The following is an 18,745-nucleotide window of genomic DNA, read 5'->3' on the forward strand; positions in this document are numbered from 1 at the left end:
AAAGCTAATATGCCCAGATTTATGGGGATTTAAAAATCTATGCTATTTTCCTATTTTATCAGTGGAAAATGATACGGATATTTTAAGAAACCATAAGCCTGCATAATAATTCTGGAAGTCTAATATATCTACTGAAGAGAAAAGAAGAGTAGCAAATATTTTCACTATTGAGGATTTAATACTTATTTTGTTTTTTTCAAGATTCTAGTAACCAACATTATCAACTATAGTGGTAATTAGAGTATAGCTGGGAGCGGTTTTGCACCTGTAATGCAACTTGGAACACTGTTAAGTCAATACTGTTTTGTTATTTAAAAATCTTGGTTAAACAATGAACGAATATAGCATCTGAAGCTATTTTTATACCATCACGTGTTGCAGGAAAAACACATAGACATTAAAAGTGCAATTATATGTTATAATCCCCTCAATTTCTATCGCTACATCATTTTTATAAGCAATTCAACTTACAAGAAGCAGACATGGTTTAGCAGAAAATCTTTTTCATATGTTATTATTCCCAGAATTCACAACAGATAAGCAGAATTGACAATAGACACTTGGATATAAAACATAAAACATTTTTATTGGAATATGTCGGGATCAAAGAACTGTTTGTCTGCACCTTACCTAACATTTATATCTGCAAAGCTTGAAAATTGGACAAGCTGACATAACAACCTTCGTGGTCAACATGTTCCAGAGACTCAGTTTTAAAATTTCACTTTTTAAATATAAAGAGTTCAGAGGTATTTCTTGTTCAAATATGTATCCAAATAATAATAAAAATGCATAGACATGTGTGTCACTTCAAGGTTCTTAGTTGTCCTACGTCAAATGGGCAAATCACAAACAAGACTCTCAGTCTACAACCAACATCAAATTAAAAATGAGTTCTGTAGCAGAGACTCAATTCATTTTATTCTAGAAACTGGGTTACCTTCTCAGTTTCTTCAGTGTGAATATTCCTTCATCTTGTCTTGACACTGACTAAACATTGTCATGATTAGTAACAGTTCTGTTCTTTTGGAGTAGTCCCTTTCAAACGTTTTCCTAAAGACCAAGCTTTACATTTTACAATTTAACTTCCAAATCTTGGAGGAAGCAGGTATCTTGGTTTGAAATCCAACACAAGATGGAATATATCTCAATATCATATCCCACTCCCAAAGCACAAAACCCACCTAAACTTTGGGCACAACAAGTCTCACAGGCTGACAGATACAAATCTGGCTGAGCACAAAATTGATCTAAGAACGTGTTCCACCCATGAACAAATAACAAATAATTTTGACAAATCCGTATCTTGTAGAAAACAAAACACAGATGATTAGTCTTGGAAAAGTAAACAAATGTGAGAAGACTTCCCTTCTGAATTTATTATTTTAATCCAACCCTGGATAAAATTCAGGAGTGATATGTTCATAGACACCTAGACAAGGTTGAGAAGGAGGCACTGATTTCACAATTTTCTATCAGGAATTCTTAGAACGAGCATGTACCACAGCAAATGTATGGACGGAAAGCCTTGTGTTTGAGCCCCCGTCCAAAATATCGCAAGATGAGATGACATTTTGCAGAGCTTGAGCATACGCTGAAAGAGAAATTAGCTTTATTGTGATATATAGAGTTTAAAAGGCAAAAGCAATGAAAAGCATGGTGGAGAATTATGTGCTACTTAAAAAAATAAACATTTTGTTCTCTAAATTGGTATAGGTTATACAGTCAATGTAGTAATTCAAACAACGTTCATAGATTTTACTATCATAAGGTACAATCACAGGTTTAATCCTTGTTTTTTTTTAATATATAGTAAAGGAAAATGAGTTTAGAGCAGGGGTCTTCAAACTTGGCAATTTTAAGACTTGTGGACTTCAACTCCCAGAATTCCTCAGCCAGCCAAGGCTGAGGCTGGCTGAGGAATTCTGGGAGTTGAAGTCCACAAGTCTTAAAGTTGCCAAGTTTGAAGACCCCTGGTTTAGAGAATGTCTTTTCTAAATGTCAATGTACCAAATTTTAGGAAGGCTGCAGTTGGGGCGGGACTTCCATTTTCATGGCTTTTGTTTTTCCCAATCATATCTTGTTGGTCAGTTAGTAACTGGATGCTGGTCTGAACAGATTTTTGACCTGACTCAGCACAGCAATTTATTTAATTTATATGGCCACTCAACTCACTCATCCTGACTCCAGGCAGCTTAGAGAATTTCTTATCTAACTGCATAGCTGTGAGTTTTATCAGTCTGATAGCAGAATGGTTTCTTTCTTTAGGTTGCACAGCTTGTCCATAAGAATCACTGTTCAAAGTCTTCGCGTTATGAACAAAGTCACGAATTAAAACCTTTCTTCATACAAAGGAGTTTCTCCAGAGGAGAGAATCTCCACCTGGTTTCACAATAATTAAAACAATTTACTACAGTATGAAGCGGCAGGGATTGTATGTGAGCAAACAGAATGTACAGCTGTGGACAGGCAAAGAATGAAAGTTAAGTGTGAGCAAATTCTATTGTGAAGTACAGTATCCCATCGTCTTACGTCCTTTATTTCAGGAGCTTTGAAAAGAAATATTGCTTTAAGCTCTGCATGAGCAATATCTGATCACAGCAGGCAATCTTGGGACCTAACCTTGTTTATAGCATACACCTACAGAATCTGGCTGTTCTTTATGTAGTATTTAACTGCCAACATTTTTTTTAGCTGGTTACTACAATTGTAACTTAGGTTCAGAGCTCTCCCTTTCACAGAACTGAAATGGTCTCCAACTGAGGCCGAATTTGTTTCAAATCTTATATCAACAACTACAAGAGAAAAAGCATGGAGGAAGATATTTCACACAAACTGTAATTAAAAATACTTTCCCAGAGTTTTGGCAGATTAGCAATATTATCTCAACTCAATGTCAGTTTGCACATCTGTCACAGTGACATGTGAGTTGCCTCCTCTATTGCACCAGCTGTTTTAGAATACACTGAATAAAATCCAAATGAGGAGGACTGCTACTGAAAGCAATGGAGCAAGGGGGACTTCCAAATACGATACCTTTGTGGTTTTTGTAGAACATACAGTTGTTGGCACAGCTATCGGGATGAGTGTCCCAGAAATCTAACCCACAGAAGCACAGAGGAGGCAAATGTATATTATACATGTCAATCTTCTCTTGCATCTGGGCTCGTAATGCTTCCACATATCTGCAAAACACATTTTTTGTTTCTGTTCAGCAGTAATTTCAAAGCCTTAGTGCTAGAATCAAATCTTCCAGCTGACCCAGAAATCTGCCGAGCATATTTCAACTATTTACTTTTCTCTTGCAACAAACAAACAAAACCAAACACGGAGCTGTAAAGCTACTTAGGTTTATTAGGACACAAGCTTTTATGGACTAGACTCAAGTTTGCAAGATTCATAAAGTGTCGTTTTCAATCGGTGTGCAAATTAACATAAGCTCCTGAAATTGTTAATTATTAAAATTAAAGTAATTAAAATATTAACATTAAATAATTTAATTGCTTTTTAAAAAATACTCTGTATCATTACTTGGGACATCTTCAATCACTTAGTTACAGAAAAGGTACTGTCATGGAAAAAACCCATGGAAAAAGACAAAAGACAGCAACACAAAACAACAATTCTTACTTTAAGATTCAGAGGTTTATTTTTCTAATAATTTGGAACACAGCATAATAACACAACATCACTTACATTAATAACCCATTGCAATGAGGACCATATGGTATAGCAGATTCCAAAAGGACAGCTATAGGCCAATGGCAAATCAATCAGGTCCAGTCCCAACTCTTTATACCCTTTCTCGTTCTAAGACTGTAGTCAGGTGGTCCGCTGACTTTTGCTGACTTTTGCCTGACCTTCTACTGAACATAACTTTCCACATATACCCGTGTATATTTGGAACCCACATCCATCAGCTACTTTCAGTTCTCTATTTCTTATTGTTCCAGTCCTTATGTTCTAAATATATTTGAAACAAGCAAGCTTAGCAAAATCATATTAAATAAAATACAATTGCAAACTGCAAAATTAAGCATAGCACAGACTATGGTTCAATACTTTGTCCATGAGGCCTGATTCAGTTTACCTGGGCCTAAACCTTGCATAAAAGAGCAATAGCCAATATTTTCGTTTTCCATAGTACTGAAACCAAATATAATGGCAGTAAGTTCAAAATACAAACCTCAGAGAAGAATCAGCAATATAAATGTAGTCTGGATTTAATAGGTCAGCAAGATGAGACTCTTACTGTATTATCATCCAGATGTTATAGGCAATTTAATGGGCATTAGAAATAACAGACATTCCCTCTCCCCTACTGTGATCTTTGAAATCAGGCTATACCACATATCTGAAATGCTTGAAAAAATTCGGGAAAGGCACAAATCTCTAAATGTCCTCTCTCTCACTGATAGCTTCCTCACTTCCAATCATCCAGATGCCAACAGAAGATTGTTGCAATTAAATTAATGGGCTCATATAGAGGCAGGGATTTCTCTAAGTACTTCTTGTATTCATGTTCTACCGTGGATGTAGAGCTTCAGGTGGTCTCTGGTCATTCTGCTTGTCCATAATCACATGCTGATGCTGTGCCTGACCATTCCTACAACTGTCAGTCCTACAACTATCACCAACTTACTGTGATAAACTGGAGCAGGGTAAGCAACTGAAAAGGTTGGTTGGAAACATCTGCAAGCATTTTGACCCGGTACTGGTGTGTTTGCTGGTTTAGCAACTTGATATAACTCTTAGAAATACTCAACACCTGGAGGCATTCAGTTGCCTTTGACTGTGCTACCCATCAGTTATCTCCCAGATAGATACTAGAGTATAGGACCTTGGCCTTTAAGCTTTGTTAAGAGCTAGACTAGGTGAATGTTTGTTCTGGTCTGGCAGTGCTTGTAAATGCACGTTTATTGGATCCTAAACTTCCACTGATACTTTAACTCACCTGGAATATTCTTTATTTTTTTGTACTCTTTCCACTAGTTTTTTCTTTTCTTCCGGATCTTCCAATTTCAACTGTTGTAGTTTTTCACAGGTTTTTCCCCTGGGCTTAGCATTTTTTGGTGAAGCCATCTCCTGTGTCCTTTTCTCCTTTGCTCGCTGTGCTCGTTGTGCTTCCTGTATCCTCTGTTCCTCTGCACGGCGCCGATACTCCTTTTCTTTCCTAATTCTGTGGCAGACAAAATTTCCAATCATTCTACATTAATTATTGGAGTACAGAATAAAAAGTTAGAGGAACACAACTGTCCGTTCTATTTTGTTGTCAAATTTCTATATGAAATAAAGAGAAGACGACAAAATCTGGTTAAAAGTGTATTACTGCTACTTTAGTTTCAGCAAAGATTGAAAACATAGCTATTTTATTTAGCATTTTTCTGCATGTGTACACACTTGACTGTGTATTTCAGATTACAACTTTCCCCCCCCTTACCTGCAAATGTTTGGCTTCTAACCAGCTATACATTAGAACAAAAAAAATCTCCAAATAGCAAATGTAAAAGAGCAACTAGGGGACCATGAAAATAAAACTTGTGGAGAAAGAAAGAGCTTCTAATGATAAATCCTGACAAAAAGAGTATTCCAGCTAGAGCATTCTGTATACAGGAACGGTACAACGTAGGGCTTTCATTATAAAACCATAAAAGCTCAGTCAAATTCATGAAGGATGTGTCTCTCACAACAGTATTTAGTCACACAATTAATGAAAATAGCCATATTCAGAAGAAAGGTATTCCCAAATATTAGTCAATCGGGCACAAGCAAGTTATTGCTTTTATGCAATTTCTTGACGTCCTAGAGGGATCTGGTTAGTCACTGCACAAAAGAGAATAGTGGGTAAAATCGACCTTCAGCCCAAATCATTGGAAGGTAATTGCGTAGCTGCTGCCAGCTTACTAAATCAAAAGCTCTTCAGATTGATGGAAAAACACAAGAATTTAAAAGGAAAAATATTTGTTTTAGAAAACCACACTGCTTAAGAAAACGTAGCTGTTTAACTCTGCTGTTTTTCCCCACTTAGGCAATCTCTTTAAAACTCAATATTTGTCCAGACTTTACTGCATCATTGTAAAGTTTTCACTAGTAAAATGCTGTGGGAGCAAGGGCAAGTTAACCGTGTGCTTACAATAAAGGGCAGCATTCTCTCCTATATAAAAAGGCTCTGCCAAGAAGGAATTTATCATAAGAGAAGAGTCCTCAGGTGTTATGAAAAAGTGAACCTCTGCTTCAATGTACAACTTGCTCAGGTGACCTAAGATTCTTTTACCACTTTATTTTTTAAACTATATCCGATAAAAGAAATTTCCTCTGGAGTCCAGATGTGCTTTTAAAAAATGACAATGGCATAGCTTGGCCCCATTTTTTTAAACTTCATTTTAGTGTAGTTCAAATGAGATACTATTGCACCAAGGCCTCATAACTATGACAGGAAAGGGAAAGCTATAGGTCAGAACAGCTGTATTGCCAGCTGTCAGTTATTTTTGATACTCTCCTGGCCACTAAAAGGAATGAAATGTGAAGCTGGTGTGCTGAACAATAAAATAACAGTCTGGTCTTTATTTCTGAGCTCCATAAAGACATTTTTAGAAACCAAAAATGAGTGGCTATCACCCAGTAGTTCCTTAGTCTGATTTTTCTTTCAAAAGTATAGAGCGATATTATTTGTATCTTTACTTTCATAGCACAAATTGAAACGATTCATTTTATCTTCCCAAATAGGCTAAGAAAAAAGAAAAAAAAAGTACTAAGACTGCTGAATTGGAAAGGCTGACCGCAAGGAGAAAATGTTCTCAAATAACATTTCTATTAAGTGGAGAACTTTAATTAAAACCAGAAGCCCTTCATCCGTTCCCTACTTATGCAAAGGCACATTAACCTTCATTTTTTTACATTCCAGAAATTATAGGCAAAAAAGAATGGGCATCTACTGAATGTGTACTTGTTCATTTTCCTCTGCCACTCCTTCTGTCTTTGCTGTTCCTTCACTTGTTCTCTTTCGATATCCATGAAGAGGCGCCTATACCTCAGATACTGGCTTTGGTGCTACAGGAAAAAAAAAAAAGAATTTTAGTTTGATCCTAATGCTGGATCGTGCTATTCCATATACCAGTGAGAAAATTTTGACTTTATTCTTCTTCCTGATGACCACCTGCCATTTGTTTGTGTTCTCAGTGGTTACATTTAGAGTATATATTCTCATGAAATAATTAGATGAAGAATTAATGCATGATGAACCAGTATATTTTTTCCTTTCCTTAGAATCTCATCTGAATCCTATTAGATTGCAAGTCAGTGGGCAGGAACTATGTTTTTAAACTTTTGAGGTTTCTCAAATGTATCATTAAACTCAGCACATAATATACAATTTATGTCTAGCTTTATTAACACAAAAAGTGTAAAATTTAATGTCTTTTCCCCTCCAACCAAGGAACCTGGGCATTCCACATAAGAGATAGAAAATCTAGAAGTTAACTTTGGCCTATTTTGAAAAATAAAAATTGTCTATCCTGATATTGTTTGGATTTGTTTTTCACATACCTGTTCACACACATGCATGAATTGGGACATTAGCTATCTCTGTGGTATCTTACAGTTTAAAAATTCTAGTGCCTCCTCTTTTTAGTATTCAATAATTAAGGAGTTTCGTTGATATACATATTAAAAGGTTATACGGTATCCTTATAATTTATTGGAGAAGTTCACCAAATAGATCTCTTCAGTTAGACTTCATTCTGCCGGCTAGTAATTAGACCACAATTAAATAAAGACACCCACAAATCTGCTCCTAGCAACTGCACACAGGAAATCTTGGCACTGTTACACAAAGTTTGTCACTGCCATTTTCAAAGATATATATTAAATTTTCACTATCCAGCCTTACTATCAGCCTTGGAATTCTTAGACAGCCTATCCAAGTTGACTTATACTGATTTTGGTAACATCTAGGATGGGGCCAAGCTGCCTAGTGCTGCCACCTATGGATAGAAACATTAATTCTAATCTTTACTCAGCGATCAGGAACGAGATGCATCATTAGGTACCGCATGAAAGGAATCTCCCTTTCAGTTATCCTAATATTGAACAAGGTAAATTCATGTAAGACTATATACCTGCTTCTTCGATTGTTCCTTCTCCATTCCAGGCCAGAATATATGAACAGCCTGAGCCTCAGTATCAGCTGGATCATTACCTTTCAAGGCCTCATTATTTACCTGAAAGAAAACAAACCAAGAGAGTAAGCCTCTGAAACAGTCATACATGTGATTATAAAAGGCTACCGTTGAAACCTGGATAGCTTTTTCTTCATATTTTTTTTCAAGATGTTTCTTCTTGCACGTTATGCAACAGTGCAAACTTTAACATACCCACACTATCAAGGAAAGAATAAGATACCCCACATCCTATTACTATTATTCATATATTAATATGAAAATAGGGGTTTTTTTTGTTTTGATGAGCAGCTATACAGTATTGTACCAAATCCTCAATCTCCAGACTGTAGCCCAACGGTGGAACCATCTTAGAATGCTACTGGTTCCCTGGGACTCCCAAGCCTGGTGATATAACCAGGTCTTGAGCGACTTCTAACAGGGATGGAGCTAACTTTGCGGGGGGGGAGGGGGAGGAGGGAGGGAGAATGTTGCATAAGGCAGATGACATGGCAGAGAATGCCCATTTTCTTGGGACTACCAAATGTAAAACCCTAGCAGATGGTTAAGTTGAACTAGATGTTAGTTACAAGTAAAGCACTATGAAGCGGTATATAAGTCTGCTGTTGCTATATTGCTGCTTGCACATGTCTTTGATTTCTCGTGTCATCTTGCTTCAAGGCAGCTTAAGGCAATACCACCATATATGTGATGTGCCCTTATTATCCTTTTTCATTTTCCCTACAAGTTACATAGTTGAGAAGTCTTACTTTTTGAAATTCTGTGTTGTCCCAATTCCTTCCCTCTTGTTCTTGAAGTTCTGCTGGAAGATCATGGTGTCCCTTCAGAGGAAGTTCTCCCATATCACCCTCTTCTGGGCTCAGAGCAGTTGTGTTGCAAGGTTCTGAGTTCTAAAAAAAACCCAGACATTCTATCCAAAGGTTTTGTATAAATTCATATAAAAGCTGGCTGCCAGCAATAACCCTAAATTGCAACTGCGGTCTTCAAAAATTATAAAAAAGATAGAACAAACCACAAAATAGACACATTTAGCAAGAACAGCGAAGAGCCTGCGTGTTCCTGGACAAGGTTTCTTTTAAAGTTGGAGATAGCCAGGTAATTATAAATAATGTTTGGCACATGAAAAGGATGCTAGCTTCATGAAAGAACACTAAAAAGCAGTTTATATATATATCTAAACAAACACTCAGATTCAGTAAGGACCTCATTTGAATCCTGTCTAAGTTTGGGCAACATGAAAGGAAATTGAGTGTCGAATCGAATGACAGACCTCTGTTCATTGAGTTTTCTGTAAATCCACGTGGAGATGTGTCCCTCCAAGGTTGCATAAGTATTTTGGTGCAATGAATATCCTTCTCTAACCTAATAACTTGCAGTTGATTTGCAGCTGCATTTGCCAGAATTCTCAAACAGGATATCTACTCCTATTTCTTGGAGCTGTGGTGGCGCAGTGGTTAGAATGCAGTATTGCAGGCTAACTCCACCCAATGCCAGGAGTTCGATCCTGACCGGCTCTAGGTTGACGCAACCTTTCATCCTTTTGAGTTCGGTAAAATAAGGACCCAGATTGTTAGGGGCAATAGGCTGACTCTGTAAACTGCTAGAGAGGGCTGTAAAGCACTGTGAAGCGGTATCTAAGTCTAAGTGCTATTGCTGTTCAAAAGTAGGCGGACACTTCAGTGTGGTAATCAGGGCTTGCAGTTGCCTAAATGTCCAATTTTCCTGCCATGCCTTGAGTTACTATTCTAAGGAAAACTTAGTAAATGGAAATTTCATTCTCCGCTCTACAGCCAAATAAGTACTACAGTTCTTAGCACGCATGACATTATAAGCATTTCGGTACTAGTGACCTGTCTTTTTGGAGGATTCTGACGAGCATCTCCTGGATGTTCTGAAACATTTCCTTCTGGAACAGCTTTTCGAGAAGCCAGTTTGTGACGGACCTGTTGCACCGTTTTCCTTACCTGAAAGAAGAGATTTATACAAGGAAGCAGACAGTACGGTTTACAAACAGGGTTTACTTGTCATTAAGTGTATTAATGTATTAATACTTAATTAAAGTATTAAGTCAGAGAACTGAAAACAGAAAAAGACATTTACAGTTTTGGCTAGCTCTGAGAACTGCTCTGGTTCATAATCAGTTTGTTGTACATAGGCGACTTTGTCATTAGTATTGCCAATGGCAGAATCCCTGGTATATCTGTAGAGGCATGTATTTTTCTTGGGGGTCAACCGCAAGGCAGAATCTGAAAACCCTATAATAACAGAGCTTTCTTTCAGGGCCTGTCAGAGGAGAAAAAAAGTGTGAGAGTGAGCTGCATACAAGCTTAAAATGAGAATGAGAAAGAAGCAGGTATCAAATGATTGTAAAGCAAAAATATACTGTAAGAAGAGATCAGCAGTTTTAAACTGCAACAGATACATATGATTAAAAATAATCTCTGAAATATCATTTTATTGACAAATGGATTCTAGTAAATAGTTTTCTTAACTATTTGGGAAATAGCTATCTGAGAATTAAATTGCAGTAAATATGAATTAAAATAATCTCAAGAAAGGCTTAACAGCATCAGTTGAAATATGTAATTAAGTAGCCTGGGGAACTAAGGAGTGGTGTAGATCTTTTAAAATTCAAAAATCAAGACTACCCAACACTTTTGTTATTTATGTTAAAATAATTACCGGTACATTTATGATAAGAAAATAAACAGACCGATTACAACAACAGTACTCCCCAAACTAAATTGATGCCTTTTTATTCCAGAGAAATTCAGTTTTCAAGAAGAAATTCACAGACATATTTCACAGAAATAGAACCTTACAGCTTCGTAAGAGGTCTTCAACTGTTGTTTCCTCTTTAGATTAACACGTTGGTTCACCCTGTGTTTTACCTCCTGCTGAAAGCGTTTCAATGTTTTTTCTTTTTCTTTTTGTTGTTCTTTGTATACTTTTTCAACCTGAACAGCTGTGGCCTATAGAAATAATTAGCATTAAAACAGATAAACAAGGGAACCAGACTTCAGAACAGTATCACGCTAGTTGTTACTGCTTACTAAGTTTTGCTAATACAACAATCTTGTCTTTATGAAAGCATTCTTAGGATCACTTTGTAATAGGTAGGTCCTATTAATACTGAAGACACACATTATACACTTTTGATTTGTACGATTAACACAATCGATGACAAAGATTGTAATTTAAACATAACACCAAAGAAGAGGCAGTCAAGCTATTCTCCAAGGCGCCTGAAGGCAGGACAAGAAGCAATGGGTGGAAACTAATCAAGGAGAGAAGCAACCTAGAACTAAGGAGAAACTTCCTGACAGTGAGAACAATTAACCAGTGGAACAACCTGCCTCCAGAAGCGGTGAATTCTCCAACACTGGAAGTTTTTAAGAGACTGGACAGCTATTTGTCTGAAATGGTATAGGGTTTCCTGCCTAAGCAGGGGGTTGGACTAGATGACCTCCACGGTCCCTTCCAACTTTTTTATCATCATCATCATCATCATCATCATCATCATCATCATCATCATCATCATCATCATCATCTCTGGGACTTAACCAGAATGGCCTAGTATCAGAGATGACAGGAATTAGAGTTTAACAGCAATTGCAGGGCTACATACTCCATTTAGCTTAATTAAAAGGAAAGGAATAAATCACAGCCTAAAAACTATAAGTTGTTTTGATGTTTATCATTCAAAAGTATATTGCCATTACAGAATCCCTCCGAACAGAAATAGTTGTTAGATAACTACGGTACAACTTGAAGAAGTTTTAGATTCCATCTCCAAAACCTGAGAAATGTCTGAGATTTCATTGAATCACTGCCACTTGGAGTAGAAAGTGAACCAGATGGTTTAATAGTCTGAATTTTTGATATTGATTTAGGTAACTTGATACTTAATACTCACAAAAACTGGGCTCTCTTCTCCATCATCTTGGGCGCTCTCTACCCAGGCCCCAACAGGTGCTATACACTGAGTTCTTCCTGCTAATACATTCCAGTTGGCTGATGGAGGCCTCAATTTAGTCTGTGCAATTTTCTGGGGACCATGTTGTTGCAGCCCCTTCTTGGGAGGAACCATCTCAGCAACAAGACAACAGTAAGGCTAGGGCTTCCTGTGGAAAGAGACAATTATGTTCAATAAGCATTAGATTATAAGGGGGGAAAAACCCTAGCTCTATTTATGTGCCAGCATCATCTATGAGTAAAGTCTATCTCATTATGTAAAATCCCCTTAAAAGCTTTAATTAAAATAGAATTAGGTCTTCCTAACTGGCTGGGACAAAAAAAGTGGGGAGTGAAAAGAAGGTATTTTAGTTTTTTCCTGAGTTTTCACCAGAGATTTAAAGACTTATGGAACAGAGCTAAGTAGAATTCTTTTCTTTCTTTTTTTTTGGGGGGGGGGGGGCTATGTATGTACAGTGTACCCTTTTCCCGTGTTGTGCTCTATGGCAAAATGATGGGATGTAACATTTAAAAATTACATAGATGCACTGCTCATTTGCTTGAATGTCTGCAGGCCTGTCCACACACCTGTAAACAATAAACATCTGAACAATTCTCAGCATTAACGGTGCCATTTTCTGCAAGGAACTTTATTAAAAGGTGGGGCACAATATATAAATAGAGGCAGCCAGGTAAGAACACAAGCAAGTGCAGGCGTCACGTGAAAACACTGCATGGGGCTGTGTTGTTGCTCCCCTCTGGGAGGAGGTTTTGAAGTATTTCTAGCAGGACTGCCCAATTCTGTAATAGCTTTGTTCCCTATGCCATCCGTCTGGGAAACTCACAAGATTCGTTTTTCCCCCCATACATCCAAACTAGATTGTGTTGTTTCTCTGTCATAGAATATATGTGGGTATATGCATAATTATTATTTTTGTCATATTTATGCAGTGCATATCGGAGGTGGGTACCCTGTGAGAGTTGTAGACAACGACACCTCATTTTAATGTATGCTGATTAATATACATTTAAAGTAACAATAAATATTCTATTCTATTCTATTCCCCATTCCATATTCTATTCCCCATTCCATATTCTATTCTATTCTATTCCCTATTCCATATTCTATTCCCCATTCCATATTCTATTCTATTCTATTCCCTATTCTACTCCCTTCCATATATTCTATTCTATTCCCCATTCCATATTCTATTTTATTCTATTTTATTCTATTTTATTCTATTCTATTCCCTATTCTACTATTCCTTTCCTTTCCCTTCCCTTCCCTTCCATTCAATTCCCTATTCCATTCCCCCAATTACCTCCTTTTGGCCCCATGCTACCCTCCAAAGCTCCTAAATATGCTTCCTTCCCAACCTTTCGTATACCGAGGGAGTTTTTTGCGAGGCGGTGGGAGGGTCGCCATCACTGGGCTGCACCCGCCGCCCGGAGAACCCACTGGGGAGCCCCCTCGTTCCGGTCCCGGGCCCATAAGCTGCCTGCGCGGCCCGCGGGGAACCTTCCCACCTGTCCGCAACAGCCCCCTCCGGGTTCACGCCATCCCAGAGGCCGACCTTCGTCCAGCGGCTTCCTCGTCCTGCCTAGGATTCCGACTCGGAGTCAACCGTTACCATGTCAACCCCTCCTCCCGCGAGATTTGGCACCGGTACCGCTTGACCTCTGACGCCGCTGCCATGGCAACCAGTCCCCCCCCACTCACGTCTCTTTCCTCACCCCCGCTTCGCTTCTCTCTCTCTCTCTCTCCCCAACCGTCGTTTTAAAACCTCGCGCCACTTCCGCTTCAACCGCGCGATGACTCCTCCCCGTCTTCCACCGGGCACCAATCCAGGCGGAGAAGCGGCTATGATGTCATAGTTAAGCCAGGCCCAGCCGTGTAATTGGTCGGTGTTCTCTTGGGGAGGGAGGATCCATTTGAAGCTTGACCCCGCCCTTTAACTCAAGGCCGCTCCTACCAAGCCTTGGTTCCGCCAATCAGCTGCCTGGGTTTAAATGAAAGGCAGCGTCTCACTTTCGCTGCTGAAGCTGTTACAGCGGAGCTGATAGGCTGAGTAGCCCGAACGCGCAGAGAGAGTTGGGGATGAGTTAGGAAGGGCTGCAAAAATACAGGCGGCCGCTAGAGGGGACTAGAGAGATTCAGAAAACGACTGTTGATTGCCCTCTAGGCGTGATTTGGAGTTTTGCAATGCAGCCCGGATTTGAGTTGCCCCCTGTAGAATTCAGACATATGTGCATCTTAATTATAACCCTGAGTCAATCTGCTACAGCGTGCAAATCTCAAGTTGCTTTTCAATTGCTCTGGCATCTTGGAAAAAGATTCCAACTAATATCTTTGAATTGAATGACATCATATGCCCAGCATTGCCTGGGACTTTTAAGATAATTTGGCATCTAATTGAGAATGGATGTCCGGTGTTGATCTGTTGTGCAATGAATGGTGCACTGCCATTTCCTGGAATCTTTTGCTTCATGATGCGACACACACCTATCTATTGACAGATTCCTATATTGCTTTTCTTGTCATGTTGCGCTCTTGGTCTATCTTTAAAACTTCTGCACTGCAACCATTTATCACCATTTATAGTGATTAAACCATTTCCTCTTAAAGTTGAGTTGTTTGCTTCTTTGAACACAGCATGGAACTGTCCAAATGTTTTGCAACCTACTTTTTATCCGCAACAAATCAGAAATGCCAGATCAGAATGTATCACAGACTTTCACTCTAAATGATAAGTGTGTGGGTACATAAATAAAATAAACATAATAAAATAAAACAAACATAAATAAAAAAAGATAAGCTACAACATTTTTTTAAAAAAGAAGTGAAAAAGAACCTCTACCTTTCCAAAAAGTATGATATTTTTCTAAGGCATTGTTTCCTGTTTAGAGGCAATCTTGTTATTATTTAAGGACACTTCTAGAAGAACAGCAGTTAAGCAGATTAAACTCATAGATCAAGGTATAATTTTAAAGCATTTGTTCATGCCGAGAGGCACGCTTATTATTTGGACCAAAGCTTTAGTTACGGTCTTTACATCCTCTGTTTCTATCCATTTGTATTATCTGGTTGCCTCCACCCTTTCTATCGTAATATCTATGAGATATGTCAAAGTAGCAGATGACCGTGCCAAATTGTCTCTCTGGAGGAGACAAAATCTGAAAACAGCTTCATTGTAATCCTCTAAGTCTATGCTACATCACGTGCAGTGTTCCCATTTGTACATTGTGGTTTAGTTCTGGGAATGGGATTTAGTTCATTATACTATCAGAAATACTTTTTACAGAAAATATTGATAAGCTAGTTGAATGCAACTTTCAACAGGATGCTGTATTGTCTTCCTTTGCTATGAGTTCCTGACTCTATGGAGGCAGCGTTGCAAATTTCAGTTGGATAAGGTGGTTGTTTCTACAGAAACCTCTAGAAAAAATGGGGGGGGGGGAAGCTTTCTTCAAACAAACAATCTCTCATAGATCAAAACATTTGGAAATGGGCTCAGCACCCTGTAAAAAAGAAAGATTCCCACAGAAGAGAACTTTTACTGCTAGAATTTGGGAGATGAATGCAATAAACAGTTTTAAGACATCAAATGAAAAACATGTCTATCCCTTTTCCCTTTTCTTATTCCTTTCTCTTTCTCTCTGTGTATGCAGAACATTGAAGGTTGAGTAACAGCCTTTGAATAGAATGCCAGAGTTCCCACAAAAACATGGGTGAAGCCAGGATACCTTAATTCGTTTTACATGTAAGTGTAATTAAAGCAAAATGGATTAACTACGATTGATATTTCTCTTCTTGTGTTTAGGAATGTTCCTCTTCAGCCCTCTTAAAAATTATACTATGGTGTCAACCTTTGGAAGTGTTTTAGAAAACAGGTTATATGTTTCTGTACATCAATGACCATGCTGGGTTGAAGTTAAAGCCACAAAATCCAAGCCATTGTTTGTTTTGTCACATATTATATTGTTGGTACTTTTAAGTACTTTTGAAAATAAGATAGGGTAGCCTTCTCTGATGTGATTTAATCTAGTACTTCTCAACATATATGGGACTATGTAACTTCATCTTGGTTGGAAATGGTTGTGAGGTTTTATTCTAGAAGAATGTGCACTGGGGAAATATGCTACCAGCCGTAATCAGAAATGTTGACTTTCTGGGTCTTTCCCCAATTTTAAATCAGGAATTTCCTGTGAAGCTGCCTTTGAAAGTCAGAAATACAGTCTGTGTTGTTTTTAAATATGATTAGCTAATCCTTTGGCACGAAGGATCTCAGCTCACCAAGTCTTAGGTCTGACCCAAAGGAAAGAAAGAAGGGTAAAAACATAAAATCCAACAAACCCTTCCACAACAATCCAGGACAACACACAGAGCTCTGTCTATTGAAAGGGGACTTGGCAGAGTTCAGTGGTAGCAGAACAACTCCAAGCGGTACTAAGGGACGTGCTTGGAGTGGACAAAACATGCTAATTGTGTGTGAGAAGGATCTAAAGCTAAACCCAAAATGAAGAGAGAAAGAGAAGCTTTGTCCAGACTTCTCAACACACCGGGTTTCGTACATATCGTTTGCCTTTTTGTAATCTACTATGCAGGTAGGAAACTAGCCTTCTTAAAAACATTTGGGCAAAAGGTATTTGAGCAATTGCTCCTGTGGAAAGCAAGGAAGATTCTCTTTGGATGCTGAATGCCTGGAGGTGAACTGCCCAGCTTCTAGGCGGTTGTCAGAATGTCCAGATACCTCCTCTGTCCCTTCACAGCTCTCCCTGGAATGAGCATTTCAGTGGCTGTTTTTAAAAAAACGAGTTAATACACTGTTCTTTATAGAATAGATTATAGATCTGTGCATCTCTAAATCTAGGGAAGTCTTTGAAGGAATGCATCTTGAATGCTGGTTCTGCTCAGGTATGTTTTTAAAGCAAGGCAGTTTGACTTTCAAGCTACGTAGGCAATATTTATAGAAAGAGAACTGATAATGACATAAATAAAAGGATGGGTTAGCAGTATTTAAATTTCCTATGTGTGCATATACGCTACTGTATGCAACTCGAAGCTTGAAGTTGCAGTGAATTTAGCAGAATTTTCTCTTGAATCAATATGGGGAGGAACTGTGTATACTTGCATATTTGGGCATTAGGTTTATTGAGTTCAGTGGGAGTTTTGGCTTCTGAGCAATTGTACACAGAGTGGCACTGCTGATTTTCTGATTTGCATTTCCTGGATTATGGAATATGTTGCATTATGAGTAAGTTGCTGAGGAGTGGATAACTATAAGATTTCCAATTGTATAGTAAAGATACTTTTTCAGTATTTTTTCAGGTAGTCTAATTAGAATTGATATATGAAATATTAACATGGAGATAATAACTACTGCATAACCTATGGCAGACTTTCCTGGTTGCGATCATTAGATGGAGAGGATGTGAATTTGTAGGACACCAGCCTGGAAAAGCTGGTAGGTAGTGGGTGGGTAAATGGATAGATAGATAGATAGATAGATGATAGATCCTTTAAAGGTGATTATGTAATTACATTACTCTATTAACATGTCAATGTATAATTTAGGAATGTCACCTATCTTGGACACAGAAAATAATTGCACCAGATTAATTTAATCTACATTTCCTTCCTTCCACGCTTATGTACTTCTTTATTTTTTCTAGTTCCGATACTTAGGAAAGGAAACATCCATTTCCAATTTGAACAAAAGTTTATTCAACCTTAACATGGTTGTCTCGGGTGAATTATAGGTACCACTAGCCACAATTAATCAATGAATGATGTTATTTTAGAAAGTCTCAGTATTCATTAAGCCATTATTTGTTGCATTTACAGAACATACAGTCATAAAACATGCATTAGGAGCTATAGTGGAGGAGATATGTTCATTGAGCTTTTTACACATTGCCAAATTAATGCTTAGGATTTGTGGCTTTTGCCCTTGAAAGAACTAGATTTGTTTGTTCCTATGTAGTCATGAACAGTTGCAGTCAGATGGTCTGTTTCTTGAGAAAGCATTTGGGGGAAGCAAACAAGCTAGGAAATTTTCAAACAGGTCTCAGGTAGGATCGCAGTTGAAAAAACAAACAAATCAAGTACTTTGAAGAGTGAAAGCCAAAAATCCTATGCATTAACTTGGCAACCTGGAAGATCAGGTGTGTAATAAGCCATATCAGCATATTTCCTCCATTGCAGTTTCTAAAACATGGTTTATGGCTTGGTGTTGTGTGAATCCAGAAAATGATGGCTTAATGAACATTGGGGCCCTCTGAAATAATAGCTACATAGGCTGTAGGATCAAGTCTACTCCATTACATGAGATGTTAAAGTAAAAGAAAAACGCTTCCTTGATTTAAGCTGGAGTCCTGACAACTTCATGGACATGTCCATGCAATTATTTTTGGCAGCAATGTGGAGATGGTCTAATATTGTCCTCTGACTTCCTAGTCTTTTTTTAACTCTCCAGTGTAGCCAATAACTCTGGGATTTGCCCAACCCTTCTTAGCTTTTGTGAAGGCTTAGTCAAGGCAAGCTAGATATTGCCATCAGCTAGATAATATATTTCTATTTTTAATACAGTTATGATTCCATGCCAGCTAGCTTA

General features: G+C 38.1%; 2 protein-coding genes across 2 annotated transcripts in view; one reads left to right on the top strand and one right to left on the bottom strand.

Moving 5' to 3' along the window:
* Positions 1–577: 577 nt before the first annotated feature.
* On the bottom strand, positions 578–13,820 carry CCDC15 (coiled-coil domain containing 15). Its single transcript, XM_015824625.1, has 11 exons — positions 13,659–13,820; positions 12,094–12,301; positions 11,000–11,149; positions 10,278–10,460; positions 10,028–10,141; positions 8,927–9,067; positions 8,118–8,219; positions 6,947–7,050; positions 4,955–5,179; positions 3,037–3,185; positions 578–1,594 (listed from the first exon to the last, which is right to left on the bottom strand). The coding sequence occupies exons 2-11, from the start codon at positions 12,265–12,267 to the stop codon at positions 1,476–1,478; spliced, it is 1,461 nt and encodes a 486-aa protein (XP_015680111.1). The 5' UTR covers positions 12,268–12,301; positions 13,659–13,820; the 3' UTR covers positions 578–1,475.
* Positions 13,821–16,648: 2,828 nt separating this feature from the next.
* The window catches only part of HEPACAM (hepatic and glial cell adhesion molecule), a 19,957-nt gene continuing 17,860 nt past the window's right edge, over positions 16,649–18,745 (top strand). Inside the window, exon 1 of the mRNA XM_029285821.1 lies at positions 16,649–16,736. Coding sequence (XP_029141654.1) covers positions 16,649–16,736 — 88 coding nt within the window. The remainder of the gene's footprint in view (positions 16,737–18,745) is intronic.

This window comes from Protobothrops mucrosquamatus, unplaced genomic scaffold (genome assembly GCF_001527695.2).
Source record: "Protobothrops mucrosquamatus isolate PMUCROS unplaced genomic scaffold, P.Mucros_1.0 scaffold2297, whole genome shotgun sequence".
Lineage (NCBI taxonomy): Eukaryota > Metazoa > Chordata > Lepidosauria > Squamata > Viperidae > Protobothrops > Protobothrops mucrosquamatus.